The sequence below is a fragment of the Hyaena hyaena genome, unplaced genomic scaffold (genome assembly GCF_003009895.1).
Source record: "Hyaena hyaena isolate Hyena2069 unplaced genomic scaffold, ASM300989v1 scaffold_88, whole genome shotgun sequence".
Taxonomy (NCBI): Eukaryota; Metazoa; Chordata; class Mammalia; order Carnivora; family Hyaenidae; genus Hyaena; species Hyaena hyaena.
The window spans coordinates 737313-754945 of NW_024080720.1; the positions used below are offsets into that span (position 1 = coordinate 737313).

Here is a 17633-nt window from a genome sequence, read left to right on the forward strand (position 1 = left end):
TTTAATGCCTCTACCTGAAACCTCTTTAAACTATGCTTGATCTGGTCTGTTAAGATGGTTGTCGTGGCTCCCTCAGGATGTGGTTTTAAGACACCTTGCCCTGGCTATCTCTTGTGCATTCCCTGGGTTAGGAGACCTCTTTGTGCATCTGTTATCCTGAGTCAGCGGCTGCCTGCAGGGCTAGGGACTGTGTCTGATTGCACTTCCCATTCCCTGTACTTGCTAGAATGACCATTTATGGACAAGACTGTGCCTCTTCATTGCCCACCATCCTAGGTAACTGAAAGCAGGCTCTGTGGTGTTCCTGTGGCCTGTGGCAGCTTCAGAGGGGGACAGCAGCTCAGTTTTCCAAACCTCACTTGTCCTGGCGCTCCACAAAGCTAATGTGTTTTTTGTTTACTGTTGACATGGCAACCTGGGCTGTTCAACCAAAATGGCCACCTGGAGTTCCTCCAGAGAGGCGCCACCCTGGCAGGTACTGGGCGTGTGTTGTGAACAGTCCAGTTCTGTCACTGTCAAAGTCAGGGCCTTCCGCCTAGTTCCTGGGGGCGGGGGGTGGGGGTGGGGGAGGATGGCGGCAGAGTCGTTCAGGGGGCTGCCCTCTTGATAGAATATCAGGCAAGGATATTTAGAGAGTTTACCATAACGTGGGAAAGTGCTTCTGCTCTGGAGTTAAACTTAAATAGCAGAATATAGAGTACTGTTATAGCTTTGTTAAAACACACTCGCACGTGCACGCACACACATACATATACACACACCAGCCAGGTTTGTGGGATTGGATTGTATGAGGAGTGATTGTATTTCCTTTCTACTGCTCTGTCATTTCTCCATTTTCTAGAATAAGCATGTATGTTTTTAATTTTTTAGTAAAGTGGGAAATTTGATTTTAAGAACTTGTTCTCCTGGTGTGGGAGTGTCTCGGGGATCACTCCATATCAGCACATAGAGATCATCTCTTTTATTTTTAAAGTGAATTATGTTATATCCCATGATGTTCATGGATTTATGTAGCCAGTCCTCATCTTGGGGGACACTTTCATTGTTTCCCCCCTCTTTTCCCCCCTTACAAACAGTGCTGTAATAAATCTCTTATATGTATAGCTAAGCAAACTTGAAAATGCATATATTTCAGGGGTGCCTGGATGGCTCAGCAGCTCGGGTCATGATCTCGCGGTTCATGGGTTTGAGCCCCGCATCAGGCTCAGTGCTGACAGCTCAAAGACTGGAGCCTGCTTCGGATTCTGTGTCCACCCCCCTCTCTATTCCTCTCCTGTTCACACTGTCTCTTTCTCTCTCTCTCTCAAAAAAAAAGTAAAAGTAAATAAACATTAAAAAAATTTTAATGCATTTATTTCAGGTGCGCCTGGGTGGTTTAGTAGGTTGAGCATCAGACTTCGGCTCAGGTCATGATCTCGTAGTTTGTGAGTTTGACCTGCACATTGGGCTCTGCGCTGACAGTGCAGAGCCTGCCTGGGATTCTGTCTCTCTCTCCGTCTCTTTCAGCCCCTTCCCCACTCGTGCTCTCTGTCTCAGAATAAATAAGTAAACAACAAAAAAAATAATTACTATAAAATGCATGGATTTTTATATATAAATAATATGTATACAAGGTAAAAAGAATTCCCACTGTATCAGTGGTATAGTGAAAAGTAAGCCTCCCACCTCAGATCCCTGCTTCCCTGGGGGATGTCCTTCCAGAAACATCCCTTGCATATGTAAGCATCTATATGTGTATGACCCTCCCCCCTTGTTTTTATGGGATCGTTAGGCACCTGCAGACCCGTCTTGCACTCTTGTGGCCGTCTTCCCACATTGGCATGTATGAGCTGGCATCAGCTAGCTCCTGTGTAACAGCCACTGTGGGCTGGGCAAGCACTGCCCTGCACACTTTATTCATTTACTCTACATGGCAGTCCTGTGAGGATGGGCGTTTTGCAGACAGTATACCTGAGGCTCTGAGATCTTAATCACTTGATGCTCCTCGTGACGGTAGCATGTTGCAGCTTATTTTGTAGTTTTGTGATGGCTGAATATCACATCTGGAAGCCCTGTACTATATTGAGCCAGTCCCTCATGCATGCTCAGGAAGGTCGTTTCCAGTCTTCTGCTGCTATCGACAGCTCTTCCTTAACCATCTCTGTGCGTATGTCCTTGTGTCCAAGCAGGTACATCCCCAAAGGGGGAATGGCTGGAGTGAGATGTTTGAGAGCTCGCTGGGCATTGGCAGCTGTCCTTCAAAGAGGCTGCACCACTGTCTGCCCCCACGCTGTCTGGGCATGTCTGCTTCCCACGCCCTTGTTTGGCGGGCTTTGGTGATTACACATCTTTGCAGCCCACCAAGGGTGGCTCTAACAGCTTGGTCAGAGGACAGTGATTACCCCAGAATGAGATGGACATGCCAGCCTTTGATGACTCACCAGGAAGAGAGGCATCCCTGCCCATCTGAGCCCCAGGATGCCCCACTCTGGCAGCAGTGGGCTTCTGTCCCTGCCTAGTGACCACAGGAAGCTCTGTGCACACCCAGAGGTGAGGAACATTTTGGGGCTCTGCCCGCTACTTCGGGAATGCAGAATCAGACCAGGAAGCTTAGGCATTCAGTGCCCAAAAAGCTCTGCACTTCCAATAAGACGAGGGCCTGCTGGGCAGATGAAGGAAAAAGAGAGTGACGCTGGCAGTGGGCAGGAGGCCACCCGCTGACCTGGTGTCTGAAAAACAGGACAAGGCTGAGGGGATTCAAACCCAGCTGCAGGGACTCCTCTTTCTGAAGTCTGTGCATGTACTAAAATGCTAATGCTCAAATCCAGGGCGCCTGGGTGGCTCAGTTGGCTAAGTGTCTGTGTCTGACTCTTGGTTTCAGCTCAGGTCATGAGCTCACGGTTCATGGGTTCGAGCCCCACATGGGACTCTGCGCTGGCAGTGCAGAGCCTGATTGGGATTCTGTCTCCCTCTCGCTCTGCCCCTTCCCTGCTTGTGTGCTCGCTCACTCTCTCAAAATGAAATAAACATTGAAAAAATATATACATATATTTCCCACACATCCTTTGTGGAAATGTGCTGGGGTACAGGGGCTCCCGTCTTCAGTTTTACTTTGTGTATGTTTTTAGCAGCTTCACTGAAATATAGCTCATATCACATACAATTTAGCCATCGAAAATGTCCAAGTTGGGGCGCCTGGGTGGCTTAGTCGGTTAAGCGTCCGACTTTCGCTTAGGTCATGATCTCGCGGTTCGTGGGTTTGAGCCCCGCGTCAGGCTCTGTGCTGACTGCCAGCTCAGAGCCTGGAGCCTGTTTCAGAGTCTGTGTCTCCCTCTCTCTCTGACCCTCCCCTGCTCACGCTGTATCTCTCTCTCTCTCCTAGAAATAAATAAAAATATTAAAAAAAAAAAAAAAGAAAATGTCCAAGTCAGCAGCTTGAAGTATATTTATTCAGTTTTGCATCCACATAGCCACAATCTGTTTTAGCCCATTGTCATTAGCCCTGAAAAGAAACCCCACTTGTATCTCTCAGCCATAACTCCCCAGTATCCCCAACCCACCCAGCCCCTGGCAGCCACTAATCTACTTTCAATCTCTGTGGATTTGCCTTTTCTGGACATTTCATGTAAGTAGGATTCTATAACATGGGATCTCTTGTATCTTGCTTCTTTTACTTAGTGCAGCGTTTTCAAGATTCATCCATGTAGAAGCATGTGTCAGTGCTCATTTTATTGCTTAATACTACCCACTGCATGGATGTCCCGCATTTTATTTGTTCATCTGTTGATGCGCATTTGAGTGGTTTCTCCCTTTTGGCTTTTGCAAATAATGCTACACGAATCGCCGTGTGGACGTGTGTTCATTTCTCCTGGGTAGATACTTGGGAGTGCATTGCTGGGTCACATGGTCATACTCTGTTTGGCTCTCCTTTTTGCAAAACAGCAGGGAACTTGGGGCTTGACAGGCTTGGTCTGAGTTCAGGGTCTGCTGGTTCCTGGTTGCTGCAGGTCATAGGCAAGTTACCTCCTTGCTCTGTGAGGCTTGGGCTCCTCTCCAGTGGACTGGGGAACTGTCCTACCTGCCTGTCTGCCCTTCACAAGGCTGCCATGAGGTGCAGGCTGGGATTCTGTCTGGGAAGGGGCTTCCAGGAGGCAAGGGTGTTATGCCAATCTCAGGAATGTTACTGCATTGCTGGTTATTATTGACATCCTTCCCACCCTTTCTTCTCTAGCCCTGGCTCCAAATCCAGCTGGCTGAGGGAGACCAGCTGCAACTATTCCCTTTTGACAGAGAGATTTTTTAGGACTTTTAGCTGTTTCTTTGGCACTTATTTGTATGATTGCTTATGGAAGTAATCGTGTTCCTTGTAGAAAACAGTGAAAGTGTATATATAATTGCTGTTAAGGTCTTAGTGTGTATTTTAGTCTTTTCTGTATTTCACTACAAATATAGACTTGACTAAATAAATAGGGACTTTTATTGCATTAATAAGATCATCTATCTGTGTCTTCAGAAACCAGTTTTTCTTGGCAAACAAGAGATGGTGCATATCATTACATATTAGTAAATGTGGATCCAATTCATCTTTTTTCTTAATGGCTCCCTGGCAGCCTGGATGTACCCTCGTTGCTGTAAGCATTTCCTCCTTGTGGGATACTTAGACGGTCTCCAGTTTTCTGCTGTCATAGCCGGTGCTGAGTCCCATGGAAATTGCATGAAACCTCCAAATGCATGTGGTCCAGAGTGGGGCAGGCACACAGCACTTTCCTAGCAAAGCGGCCTCTTCCCTAGCAAGCAAGCTTCCCCAATTCTTCCTGCTGCTTTTATGTGTCCTTGGGTGTAACCCTTTACTGTCAGCCAGGAGGGGCGAGTCAGGCTGACACGGAGCTACAGTTCTTAGAGTCTACAGAAAGGGAGATGGGAAAGGACATTTTATAACATCCACTTAGGGGAAAACAGTTGATGTTTAGGGGAGGATTTAGTCAGCTTCCAGATGCTTCCTCGTGTAAGATCCGGAGGAATCTCTTGATTGCTGTGTTGGTGGTATTAAGAATAGCAATATATAAAGAGGACCAACAGCAATAACATCCTATGTGCCAAAGAAATTACAAACACATACCCCAGCTTTCGGCCTTACTCCTGGCATATTGCAGGAAATTTGTTGTTGTTGTTACTTTTATTTTTATTATATTTATTTTTATTTTGTGCTCTCAGGCTTTGAGGAACCAAAGATTTTTCTGCTCCCTAGGCAGGCTTATATTTTCCTTTTTAGGAACCCCCTTGGCACTCCCATTCTGTGTAAGATTGCCCACCAACAACTGAGTTCGAGTCTTTATTTTATTTTGAGGGGGTCTTTTTTTAATGTTTTTTAATTTATTTCTGAAAGAGAGAGACAGAGTGAACAGGGGAGGGTCAGAGAGAGAGGGAGACATAGAATCTGAAGCAGGCTCTGGGCTCTGAGCTAGCCATCAGCACAGAGCCCTACGCAGGGCTCGAACCCACAAACCATGTGATCATGACCTGAGCAGAAGTCAGACACTTAACCAGCTGAGCCACCCAGGCGCCCCGGGGATCTTTAAAACTAGATAACAGTAGAGCTGCCAGAGCCTTAAGAATCCCCTAAACCGGTGATCTTTGTTAACTTTGACTTATAAGTGCAATACCTGAAGGGTATTCAGTATGTTAATATTCTCGTAGTAAAAAAAATGCAAACAACATAGGTAAACCTATCTCCCAGAGATAACCATTTTATATCAAGTTGGTAGAAAGGACCTTTCAGACCTCTGTTATGTACTTACATATAAAGATACTCTCACGTGTATATATACACACACGCATCCTTGGAAATCCATAATGCTGGGGTGCCTGGGGGGCTCAGTTGGTTAAGTATCTGACTCCTGATTTTGGCTCCGGTAATGATCTCACAGTTCATGGGATGGAGCCCTGTGCTGACAGTGCCAAGCCTGCTTGACATTCTCTCTCTCCCCCACTCTCTGCCCCTCTGCACGCTCTCTCTCAATCTCTCCCTGTCTCTCAAAATTAAAAAAAAAAAAAAAAAATGAAATCCATAGTGCTGATTTGTGGGTTTCCTCTACCAGTAAATGGTGTCATACTGCTTGCATTATTCAGCAACTTGCTTTTTACCCCCTAAACAATAAGTCTTAGACTTTGTCCATTCACTGTCTTGATCTTTTTTTTAAAAAAATTATTTATTTTTTTAGTAATCCCTATACCCAACATGGGGTTTGAACTCACAACTCCTGAAATTGAGAGTTGCATGCTTTCCCGACTGAGCCAGCCAGTCCCAATACCTTGATCATCGTAATGGCTGCATACTAATATGCCAGGTGTGGGGAATCATGCCCCTGTGGATAGGCAGGCTTTCGGCAGTGCCTGAGCGTTACATGGCATTGTAAGCAGGGACCCATCTTTAGGGTGCTCACCTGTGCACACCTGAGTAGGTGATCAGCATGGCTGGGTCACAAGTCAGTGAAGAGACTGCCAGATGCCTCTCAAAGGTGGCAGTACCTGCTTCTACTCCCCTCAGTGCCTGAGAGTACCGACTTCCCATAAACACCTGATGGGTAAAATAGTGGACCAGTGATTTGCAGCTTGTTATAGGCCTGTTGAGCTGTAATGAGCACTACAACCTCAGTGAACCACTTTTCCTTTTTTAATATTTATTTTTGAGAGAAAAAGTGTGTGTGGTTGAGCATGAGCAGAGAGGGGCAGCGAGAGAGAAGTGGGCTCTGTGCTGACAGAAGAGAGCCTGATGTGGGGCTTGAACTCATGAACCATGAAATCATGACCTGAGCTGAAACCAAGAGTTGGAGGCTTAACCGACTGAGCCACCCAGGTGCCCCAGTGAGCCACAAGCTATTTCTGACAGGAATGTGTCTACCCCAGGAAAAAAGTTGGCCACTAGGAGTTGAAACATTCTTCATTGACTTTCGTAAATGAGGAAATGGAGGTTCCCCAGTTAGTCAGCCATGGGTAGGAACCAGAGTCTAGGGAAGAAATCTTAGTGTAGGACCTTTCATACTGCGCTTTAAAAAAAAGTTAGTTGCCCTAAATCCATCTGTTGCCAATAAGGAGTGGTGTGATTCTTTTCTGGGTTTGGGAAAAAAGGTCATTTTGATCCTGTGAAATAACATGCCCTCAAATTCTGAAATACTTTTTTCCTAGACTATTTTTTCAGTTGCAGTCATAGCCTCTAACCAGGAGGTAATTTTTTAATGTTTGTTTATTTTTGGGGGGGAGGAGCAGAGAGAGAGGGAGACAGAGGCTCCAAAGCAGGCTCTGAGTCATCAGCGCAGAGCCCAACGTGGGGCTCAATCACAAACCACAAGATCATTGACCTGAGCCGAAGTGCCAAAGTCAGATGCTTAAACTAACTGAGCCACCAAGGGGCCCCCAGGAGGTAGTTTCTGTTGATAATCCTCATTGAATGGGGAACTTGGGGAGCATTTGAGTCACCAGGTAATAGAGGTGCAGAGAGGCATGTGTCACAGGCAGGGAATAGGGCACCTGTCCAGACAGGCTCATAACACTACACGTTCCTTAACAGGCAGGGGTCAGGGTCTGTCTCTGCAGTTCACAGCAGCTGGAATGTGAGAGGAGACAGCGGCACTTTTTCGTTAAGTACAGAGATTCAGGAACTGTTTTAGTTACAAACATGCCTGCTGCTGGGTTATTTGTAACAGGGAAGAATCAGTGACAAGCTCAAAGTCTGACAGCGGAGATCCACAGGTGAACAGTTAAGTCAATAATGATAAACCACCTGTACAATAGATTACTTAGCTGTTACAGCTAACTTGCAAATTCATGGTGTCATGTTTGTGTTTAAAAATAGAAGTGATGTGCAGGGCTCCTCGGTGGCTCAGTCGGTTGGGCATTCCATTTCGGCTCAGGTCATGATCTTGCAGTTCATGAGTTCCAGCCCTGCGTTGGGCCCTGTGCTGACAGCCTGGAGCCTGCTTCAGATTCTGTCTCTTTCTCTCTGCCCCTCCCCTGCTCACACTCCATCTCTCATTCTCTCAGAAATAAATAAACATAAAAAAAATTTTTTTTAATGTAAATGATGTGTCCTCTGCCTCTTGGAATATAATTTTGGAGAAACTTTCTGGAGGAGAACTCCAAACTTGTACATTTTTTAAATTTTCTTTTCTTTTTCTCAAACTTGTACATTTTAAATGTGATCCAGCAATGACACTTCCAAGAACTATGTACCACTGAGGTCTTAAACAATTGCATAAAGATTTAGATGCAAGGGTGTTCACTTCAGGACTGTCTGTACTAGGAATTATTGGAGAGAATACAAATATCCATCCACTGAGGTTCAAGAAATCTCTTAAGGTACATTGGTACAATTATATATCTTAGAACTACAGAAGGGAAATGGGGTCAACCCAGCCTGCCTGTACACGTGGTGTGGAAAGATGTCCAAGGCCCTGTGGTAAGTGGAGAAGAGTAAAGTGCAGAAGGGGGCAGGAGGCCCTGGCCCGATGATAAATTCACGTGTTAACAACTGCATCAGAACAGACTTGCAGACTATCTACATCAGCCGTGGACTGTGGTTTTCAGAGCAACCAGTCAGAAAGTACTTCCACTTTCCACTTCACATTCTGTAGCGCCTGTGGTTTTTTACAGTAAGCAGATCAGATATTTGGAATCAGGAAGATAATCTAGATCACTGAGTAAAGTACCAAGTCCCATTGGCCCACTCTCCTGAAAGTCTGTAAATTATATTTACAGTGTGATTCCAGCCTTACGAAACACACATGGGAAGGATCTGGAAAAGAACATATCCAAAGCATTGAGGGTCGTTGCTCTGGGTGGGCGGCATGTGGCGAATTTGAATTTTGTCTTCTGTTTTCTAAGTGTGAATTAGCTTCCAAATTGGAAGAAAGAAATTCTGGGCTTGGTTTTTGGACTTTGGAGAGATTGGAAACTGCCAACGAGGGAGCCCTGTCCTGTGCAGCCCATGTGTGTGCCTGTGTTTAGAGGCGTGTGCGTGCGTGCGCTCTCTCCCTTTTCTCCGAGCAGCAGGAGCCCTGCTGTGAGGCTCAGGCCGGGGCCATGCTTGGGGTGCCGTTCTGTTTGGGTTGAGCTCATGGGAAGCTGAGCTGGCCCCAGAGGCTGAGAGATACTGACGGCAGATGAGGAAATCTAGAATTGCTCTGCCACCCCCAGTGTTCAGCTCACCATCCAACCCCCTCCCGGTGGCTCAGGCCTCTGCCCTGGAAAGGAGTTTTGGCCTCCCCAGTGCCACATGACGCTACGGGGCCGAGGTTCAGGTTCTTCAGGGAAAGAGGGAAAGCATCCTACTTCAGCCCAGGTCGTGATCACACAGTTTGTGGTTTTAAGCCCCACATCAAGCTCCGTGCTGACAGCTCAGAGCCTGGAGCGTACTTTGGATTCTGTGTCTCCCTCTCTCTCTGCCCCTCCCCTGCTTGCTCTCTCTCTCTCTCTCTGTCTCTCTCTCAAAAATAAATATTTTTTTTTAATTAAGAAAAATAAAAAATGGGGTTGTGTCGTGATACTGTTGAGAATCAGCCTTATCTCCATAATATCATCTTTCCCAGTCAGTACCCAGAAGCCCTGTTTCTCAACAGGTTTTGAAAGTTTGGGGGGATATTTTTGGTACCCACAAGGATGAAGGGGCACTAAGGCATTGAGTAGGTGGAGGGCATAGATGTTAAAAGTTTGAAATGGGCAGAACAGTTCTGTGCAATGAATTTTCCTACATCCCAGGACCTTGGAATGTCTCGTGGGAATCTGTTCCTAATCATCTGAGCCCAGAACTTAGCACTAAGTTATTGCAAAGGCAACGTATCTTTGGCATAGTTGGAGATATTCTGAATTTAGGAAAGTTATGTTGTCTGTGATTTTCATTTAGGATGGTAAAAGGGGGCATACTTGTGATTCATACAATATTTATAAAAAGGTGATCTTGACTCTGGTAGGGCCCACAATTCCCACTAGTAGGTAATGCGGTCACTTGGGAGGAAGGGCTGTTTAGCATTTTAAGTGGATAAAACCAAAATATATTTAACCAGTCGCCACAGATGGACATTTGGGTTGAATTCCATTTTTCACACAGCAATGCTTTGTATATATATGTTTGCAGATTTGTGTTTGTAGGACACATTTCTCAATGTAAAATTTTTGGGTCAGAATAAAAGAATTCGTATTTTTTCATCTCAGTACACTGCCTGGTTGCCTTAAGAGGAGGTTTAGACCCATTAACCCTGTGTGAGGGAACCTGTTTTCCCCACATCCTGGCCCACACTAATTATTAGCAGTCATTAAAATGCTTACCAGTCCGAACAAGGGGGGGATAAGGAGATTGATGTCTTATTTTTATTTTCAACTTTTTGGTTATAAGTGAAGTGGTGTGCTTTCCTATGTGTATTGTGATTCTTCCTTGGTTTCATGGTTAAGATATGTCACTTCTGGGGTGCCTGGGTGGCTCAGGTGGTTAAGTCTCCAACTCGGTTTCCTCTCAGGTCATGATCTCATGGTTAATGAGATTGAACCCTGCATTGGGCTCTGTACCTGCTTGGGATATTCATTCTTCGGCTCCCTCCCTCCTCCTCCCTCTCCCCTTCTCCCTCCCTCCTTCCCCTCTCAAAATAAATAAATAAACTTAAAAAAGAAAAAGAAGAAGAATGTCACTTCTGCCTATGGGAAGGCCCTGCCCACAGGAAAACAAATAGGGTCTTTTGGGAACTTTGTTCCCACAAGATGACAGCTGGGAATATTTCTCTCTCACTGATGCTGTCTGCCTCCCCAGAGGTGGGAGACACCTGGGAAATCACAGGGTAGGAGGTGGCTGGACGGCCCTGCCCCAGAAGCCCCTGGTCTAACACCTCTCTTTGCCTTTTGCAGGAGGCTTGGAAGCATGCAATTGAGAAGGCCAAGCACATGCCTGACCCCTGGGCTGAGTTCCACCTGGAGGATATTGCCACGGAATGTGCCACGCGTCACAGGTTGGCAGCTCGTCTGGGTGTGCTGTATGGCCCCAGGCTTCAAGGATTCCTTGGGGGTATGGGTCCCGCTTCTGCTCATAATCAGCGAGGCCTATGTACCCTTGGAGGTCAAGGAGAAGGGCAAAACAATAGTATCTGCCAATATTTGAGCATTCATGCATGCTTGCGGCACTGCTCATTACCTCATTTCCTCCTCAGCGTGGTCCTGTAACATGTATTTGTCAGCAAGGCTGAGCCGTGCTGCGGTAACAAATACATCAGAGGCTCAATGCAGCAAAGGTATTCCCACTTGAGTGAAGTTAGGGGAGAGCCCCAGGACCCCTTGGGGCTGCTCAGGGATCCAAGCCACTCCATCTTGTGGTTCCACTGTCCCACCACGTGGCCTCTACAGTTACCACCAAAGGGAAGAAGAATGCATGTAGATAGCATGCCAGCTTTTTGATACCTTGGCCCCAGGAAGATTCATAAAATGGAGCTATGAGCATCTAGGTTTCCTATTTGAAAAGGCACAGGGAAAGAAGAGTTATGTCAGGGGGTTTCAAGAAAGAAAAACAATAGCAAAAACCGCAGACCACCACCGCTAAGGATAACTATGATGACAGTAGCCCTTATGTGTGGAATCCACGTGACAGGCACTGGCTCAAGCCCTCTATGTGTGTTTACTCATAAAAAAACCTGAAGTACAAATCATGTCAAGCATTTAGGACCCCACTCTGAGAATCTGATGAGCGCCATCTCAGAAAGTTGCACACATATGTCTAATTTTGTGCATAATATTAGAGAGCTCCAGGGCAGGTCCAGGTGTAGCAGGTCCAGCTACCCCACCCTCCGCCCCCATCCAGTGACCTCTGTAGACCCCTCCAGTCTGAATCCTCTAAACCTACACCCTGAGTTCCCATAATTAGCCCAGGGGAAATAGAGGTTTGCCCAGGCTCACCCAGGTGACCAGCTAACCTTCTGACTCTCAGTTCAGTGTCTTTCAGTTCGTCAGAACTCTGTTTCAAATGCAGGTGACAGAAACCCAATTCACAGCATTAAGCATGGAAGGGGATGTTTGGCTCGCACACGTGGACTTCAGGCATGGCTGGTTCCAGATGCTCCAAGGATGCTTTGTACTTTGACCTCAGAAAGACTCATATCAGTGGCACAGATATTCCCTGAGAGCCTCACATTTCATTTTACCCAATAGAAGAGGATCTTTTCTTTCTCAAAATTTTTTAAGCAAAAGTTCCATAATGGAACTCTATTGGCCTGGCTTTGATTATATGCCCCTCTCTGAACGTCGTGTGCCAGGGAGCTTTGCTCTGATTCTGATGTGTCTAGGTCCCATACCACATAGACAGACAGGAACAGCATAGCCCTTTACGTCTTTCCGCATCGTGTCCCTGCTCCCACCCTGTGAGGAGATGGCTTAGAGCCTGGCACGCCCTCCCTCCCCAGCACTGGAGGCCCACCTCCTATCAGGCACTGGGGGCTGTGCTGGCAGCTGAGGCCAGCATTGTGGGGGCTCCAGTGGGGCAGGATGTGGACTCTGTTCCTCCCTGCCTATAAGGCCAGTGTGGTGACTGGTTGGTGACACATAGCTTCCAGGCTGAGGACACTAGGCGACCCAGGAAGACCCCTGGGAACGTAGGCCCCACATGCTGGGCCAGCACTGTGTGTCCCAGAGCTCCTTGGAGACCAAGGATCAGGCCAAACTGTTTCCTAACTGAAGTGACTGCCGGCAGAGGGAGCTCAGGAATTGATGGCTGGATCTCTACACAGTTTCTGAACTGGAAGGCTTCCTCCTCTATTCCTGATTTTTAAAGACTGCTGGTGCAGCCACCCCTTTATTGGGGACAGATGTCCTCTTCTCTCAGGCTGGTTAAGAAGAAGGTTCCAGTTGAAACTGATCTGAGTCTGATCCTGGCTCAGGCAGGTTGCCTCCTTCTGCCTCGGTTTCCCCACCTGGAAAGTACGCACAATAATTATTCCAATCTCACAAAGCTGCTGCAGAGTTTAGCTGAAGAGATCTAGTCAAACCTCCCACAGATAGTGAATGCTCAGTGAACTTTGAGCGTCTCTGACCTTTATGGTGTCAATGGTTGTGAAGGACAAATGAGACCCTTCCAATGTCCTATATCTCCCATCTCCCTCAACTTCTGGGTGCCTCTCAGCCTTCAGTCTTTTTTTGGTAAGTCTATTTATTTATTTTTGAGAGAGAGAGAGAGAAAATGAGCCAGGGAGGGGCAGAGAGAGAGAGAGAGAGAGAGAGAGAGAGAGAGAATCCCAAGGAGGCCCCACACTGTCAACACAGAACCTGATGTGGGGCTGGAACTCACGAACTGTGAGCTCATGACTAGAGCCGAAATCAAGTGTCAGATGCTTACCCGACTGAGCCACCCAGGCACCCTCAGTCTTTAGTCTTATTTGGAAGTGAGAGCAGACTGTTTTCTTTACCTTGGTCTCTACAGAGTAATAGTAATAATCATGCTGTTATTTATTGAGCACGGTACTGGCCGTGGACGGGTTGCAAGTAAGTTGCGGCTCCACCCAGCATCCCTGCCCCCAGCTCCAGGCAAGTTCACCTGCCAGGCCTCTTCTTGCCTTTCCCCATAGAGGTTTCAGGCTCTGAGAAGCCTGTTCTCACCGAGCTGGGAGCATTTTGGAGGGTGTCCTACTGAAGGGTGGGCCAGGGAGGCCCCTGCTAGAGTAAGAACACCTCAGCCCTAAGGGGAGGTTTTAGAATTTAGGGATTTACTGAGCTGAGGAGTTCTCTACCAGGCAAATCTGTTTGAGGCCCAGCCAGGCCCAGGGGCAGATTTGCTCTGGGAAAGAGGATCCCTGAGAAAGGAGAGATGAAAATGTTCCAGAACCTTCTCTGTCTGTCTCTGCCTTGGGTGTCATCCTGCAGCCCCTTCCTCGGCTGGACTCAGAGGCAGGGTCCCCAACACCCAACACACACACAACCCCTGCCTGCACCAGGACACAGGCCCAGCTACCTGGGCTGGGCCTCACACAGGTGTTGGCAAGATCGAGGGCGCTACCACTTCCTGTCCTGGGACACGCCGTTTGTTGTGTGGATGGGTTAAAATAAAGATATTCATTTATTCCGTCAGTTTATCCAACATGCATTTATTAAGGCTCCATCTGCACCAGGCCCTACATTGAAGAAACCAGACAGGGGCGTGCCTTTGTAGACTTCCAGTCCGGTGGGGGGGCCAGATGGGGGCCGAGCCCACCAACAGCACAGAGTGCCTGGCGACACGTTTGGAGAGAAAAGGGAAGGAGACCAGAGTGGGCAGGGGGTGGAGGGTTGGGGGCTGGGAAAGCGGGAGAGTGTCCACAGACCCAACCTAGGAGGTCGCCTGGGCCTGTGGGTAAAGGAGTCTTGATCCTAAGACTAGTGAGTAATAGGATCATGTGATGGACGCTGTGCCCTGGGGTGGCTTCTCTCTGCAGGTACAATGCTGTCACTGGAGAGTGGCTACAAGATGAAGTTCTGATCAAGATGGCATCTCAGGTAGGCTGTCCCTAGCACAGTGGCAACAGGGCTGAGTGGGGATTCTTCTTGGGCGGACTTCCTTTTCCCTCCCCTTTATACTCACTTCATTGTTTTAACATTGGGACATTCTTTATATTATTTTGTATTTATTTCACTTTTTTAAAAAGTTTTATTGAGATAGAATTCACACACAATGCCACATACCCATTTAAAGTGTACGGGTCACTGGTTTTTAATATAGTCACAGAGTTACCCGACCATCACCACGATCATTCTGGAACATTTTACCATCTCCCAAAGAAACCCTGTACTTACCCAACAGCAGCCAGCCCCCTATCCCCTCAGCTCCCCCAGCCCTGGGCAACCACTAATCTACTCTCATGTCTATAGAATGACCTATTCTGGACGTTTTGTATATTTATCATATGTCAAAAGATGATCCTTGGCACTCTTGTATAAAATCAGTTGACCATAAATATGTATATCAGTTTTCAAAAATTGCAGATCACCAGCTGTGAAAGGGATTCAGTGGCTTGCAGTCATCCATTTGGGGGGGGGAAAAAAGAAATAGATTAGAAAATAGAGCACTTCCTGCATTGTCAGGAGGAAAATGGTTTTGCAAAACTTTTTTTAGTGTATCACACACTCAGGAAAGGGTACAGCTTGATGAGTTTTGCGAAGTGAACACACCACGTAGTGAGCAGCCCCCTGAAGCCCACCTGCACCCCAGTAATTACTCCTTTACCCCAGTGGTAAGCACCCACTTGGAATCTATCACCCTGGAGTCGTTTTGCCTATTTGTGTATTTCCTATAAATGGAGCCATGCAGGCTGTGTTCTTTTGTTTGTTTGTTTTTAAAATTTTTTTTATAGTTTATTTATTTATTAATATTTTTTATTTATTTCTGAGAAAGAGAGACAGCATGAGCAGGGGAGGGTCAGAGAGAGAGGGAGACACAGAATCTGAAGCAGGCTCCAGGCTCTGAGCTAGCTGTCAGCACAGAGCCCGACGTGGGGCCTGATCCCACAAACCATGAGATCATGACCTGAGCTGAAGTCGGACGCTTAACCGACTGAGTCACCCAGGTGCCCCAGCTTATTTATTTTTGAGACAGACAGAGGATGAGTGGAGGAGGGGTAGAGAGACACACACAGAATCTGAAACAGGCTCCAGGCTCTGAGCTAGCTGTCAGCACAGAGCCCGACGTGGGGCTTGAACCCATGAACCACGAGATCATGACCTGAGCCGAAGTCAGACGCTCAACCGACTGAGTCACCCAGGCGCCCCAGGATGTATTCTTTTGAGTGTGGCTTCTTCTGCTCAGCATTTCATCTGTGACGTTCATACATGTTTTGACTAGCTCTATATTTTATAGAGTAGTAGAATAGAACAATAGAAAATAGTCATTCTTGTTGCTCTGTAGTATTCAGTCCAGTGAGGTAGACCCGATTGATTTATCCATCACACTGTTGATGGACATTTAGGTTGTTTCCATTCTTTCCCTGTTACAGAAAACAGAAGAACAGGGCTGGAAAGACGTCCTTTAACATGCGCTGTCTCCACATAACATCTTCATCCCCTGGGGGTTCGTCCCCTCAGTGAGGATTGGGGAAGGGTAGCCTTGTCACCCCCAAAGTGTCCAGGCTGCAAGTTCAGTTGGGCTTTAGTGATGGGGTGAAGGAGGGAGGGCCCAGGGATTTTAGGATTGAAATGAGGTCCAAGCATCCACTTGCTAGGTGACGTCTGAGGGGAAAAAATCTCTTCCTGACTCAGGATTGCTTCTGGGGGAGGCATGGGAACTAATAACCCTCTGTGTGGTGTCTTTCAGCCCTTCGGACGTGGAGCTATGAGGGAGTGCTTCAGGACGTAAGTGACTCAGCTGGTTCTTGGGGCCCTGCCCGGATCCCCTCAGGCTCCTAAGAGCAGGGGCAAGGCAACATTTCTAGCTGAGGAACCGAGACAGTGGCCTCTGCTTTTTGTAGGGCCAAGCCTCTCTGTCTGCTCTCCCTCGGGCCACACGATGAGCCTGGCTATGGGGATGGGCTCAGAGAGAACGTGGAATACCCCACTAATCTCTGCTCTGGTGTTTGTGGGGGTCAAAAGATACGGGATAAGAGACCTTTAACAATGTCCCTTAGTCCCCTTCCCAGCTCTTAGAAGGGTGCTGTGAGTTAGGCTGGGTCTCCGGTGCGCCCAGGTGCCCAGGTAGGCTCTCTGCTGCCTTTCCCCCCAGGAAGAAGCTCTCCAACTTCCTGCACACCCAGCAATGGAAGGGGGCCTCCAACTATGTGGCAAAGCGCTACATCGAGTCGGTGGACAGGGACGTCTACTTTGAGGATGTGCGTCTACAGATGGAGGCCAAGCTCTGGGGAGAGGAGTATAATCGGCACAAGCCCCCCAAGCAGGTATGTGACTGCCACCTTCCCACACAAGGCAGCTGGGGACAGAGACTGGAGACCAGGGCAACAGTGGTACCCGTCACAGGTTCCCTTCATGGCTTTGTTGTTGTTGTTGATTTGTTTTGTTTTTTAATTTTTTTTTAATGTTTATTTTTGAGAGACAGATAGAGACAGAGCATGAGTAGGGGAGGGGCAGAGAGAGAGGGAGACACAGAATCCGAAGCAGGCTCCAGGCTCGGAGCTGTCAGTGCAGAGCCCATCGTGAGGCTCAAACTCACGAACTGTGAGATCATGACCTGAACCGAAGTCAGATGCTCAACTGACTGAGCCACCCAGGTGCCCCTCACTTCATGGTTTTAACAGTAGCTAATAACGATCATCATTTATTGAACATGATGGGCCAAGTACCACTATATGCAGAGTCATTTATTCCTAAAAACAGAGCTTGGAGGTTGTTTGAGATTAAAATGCTTTTATTCCATTTACAAACGGGATCTGTTAGTCAGGTTTTTTGTTTGTAAACGTTAGAAACCCACTCAAATGGGCTTAATCCAAAAAAGGAATTTTTGGCTTTATATAACTGAGAAATAGGGCTGGCTACAGGTATGGCTAGATCCAGGACCCAGTAGGATATTGAGAATCTCCCCCCATCCCTAGCCTTGGTGTTCTTCTGTATGGCATCACTCACAGGCAGCTTCTCTGTAGTGGTGTGTCAGCCACTAGCAGCTGCAGGCTCACTTTCCGTCTTCTCAGAAAGCTTGGTGGGATATGACAACACTT

At 47.3% G+C, this 17633-nt stretch overlaps 1 protein-coding gene across 2 annotated transcripts in view; it reads left to right on the forward strand.

Moving 5' to 3' along the window:
- EEF2K (eukaryotic elongation factor 2 kinase) overlaps positions 1-17633 on the forward strand; it is a 71571-nt gene that overhangs the window by 29739 nt on the left and 24199 nt on the right. For both annotated transcript variants that reach the window (XM_039234376.1, XM_039234375.1), the window contains exons 3-6: positions 10870-10970; positions 14412-14472; positions 16283-16320; positions 16688-16859. In XM_039234376.1, the coding sequence (XP_039090307.1) occupies positions 10870-10970; positions 14412-14472; positions 16283-16320; positions 16688-16859 (372 nt within the window). The remainder of the gene's footprint in view (positions 1-10869; positions 10971-14411; positions 14473-16282; positions 16321-16687; positions 16860-17633) is intronic.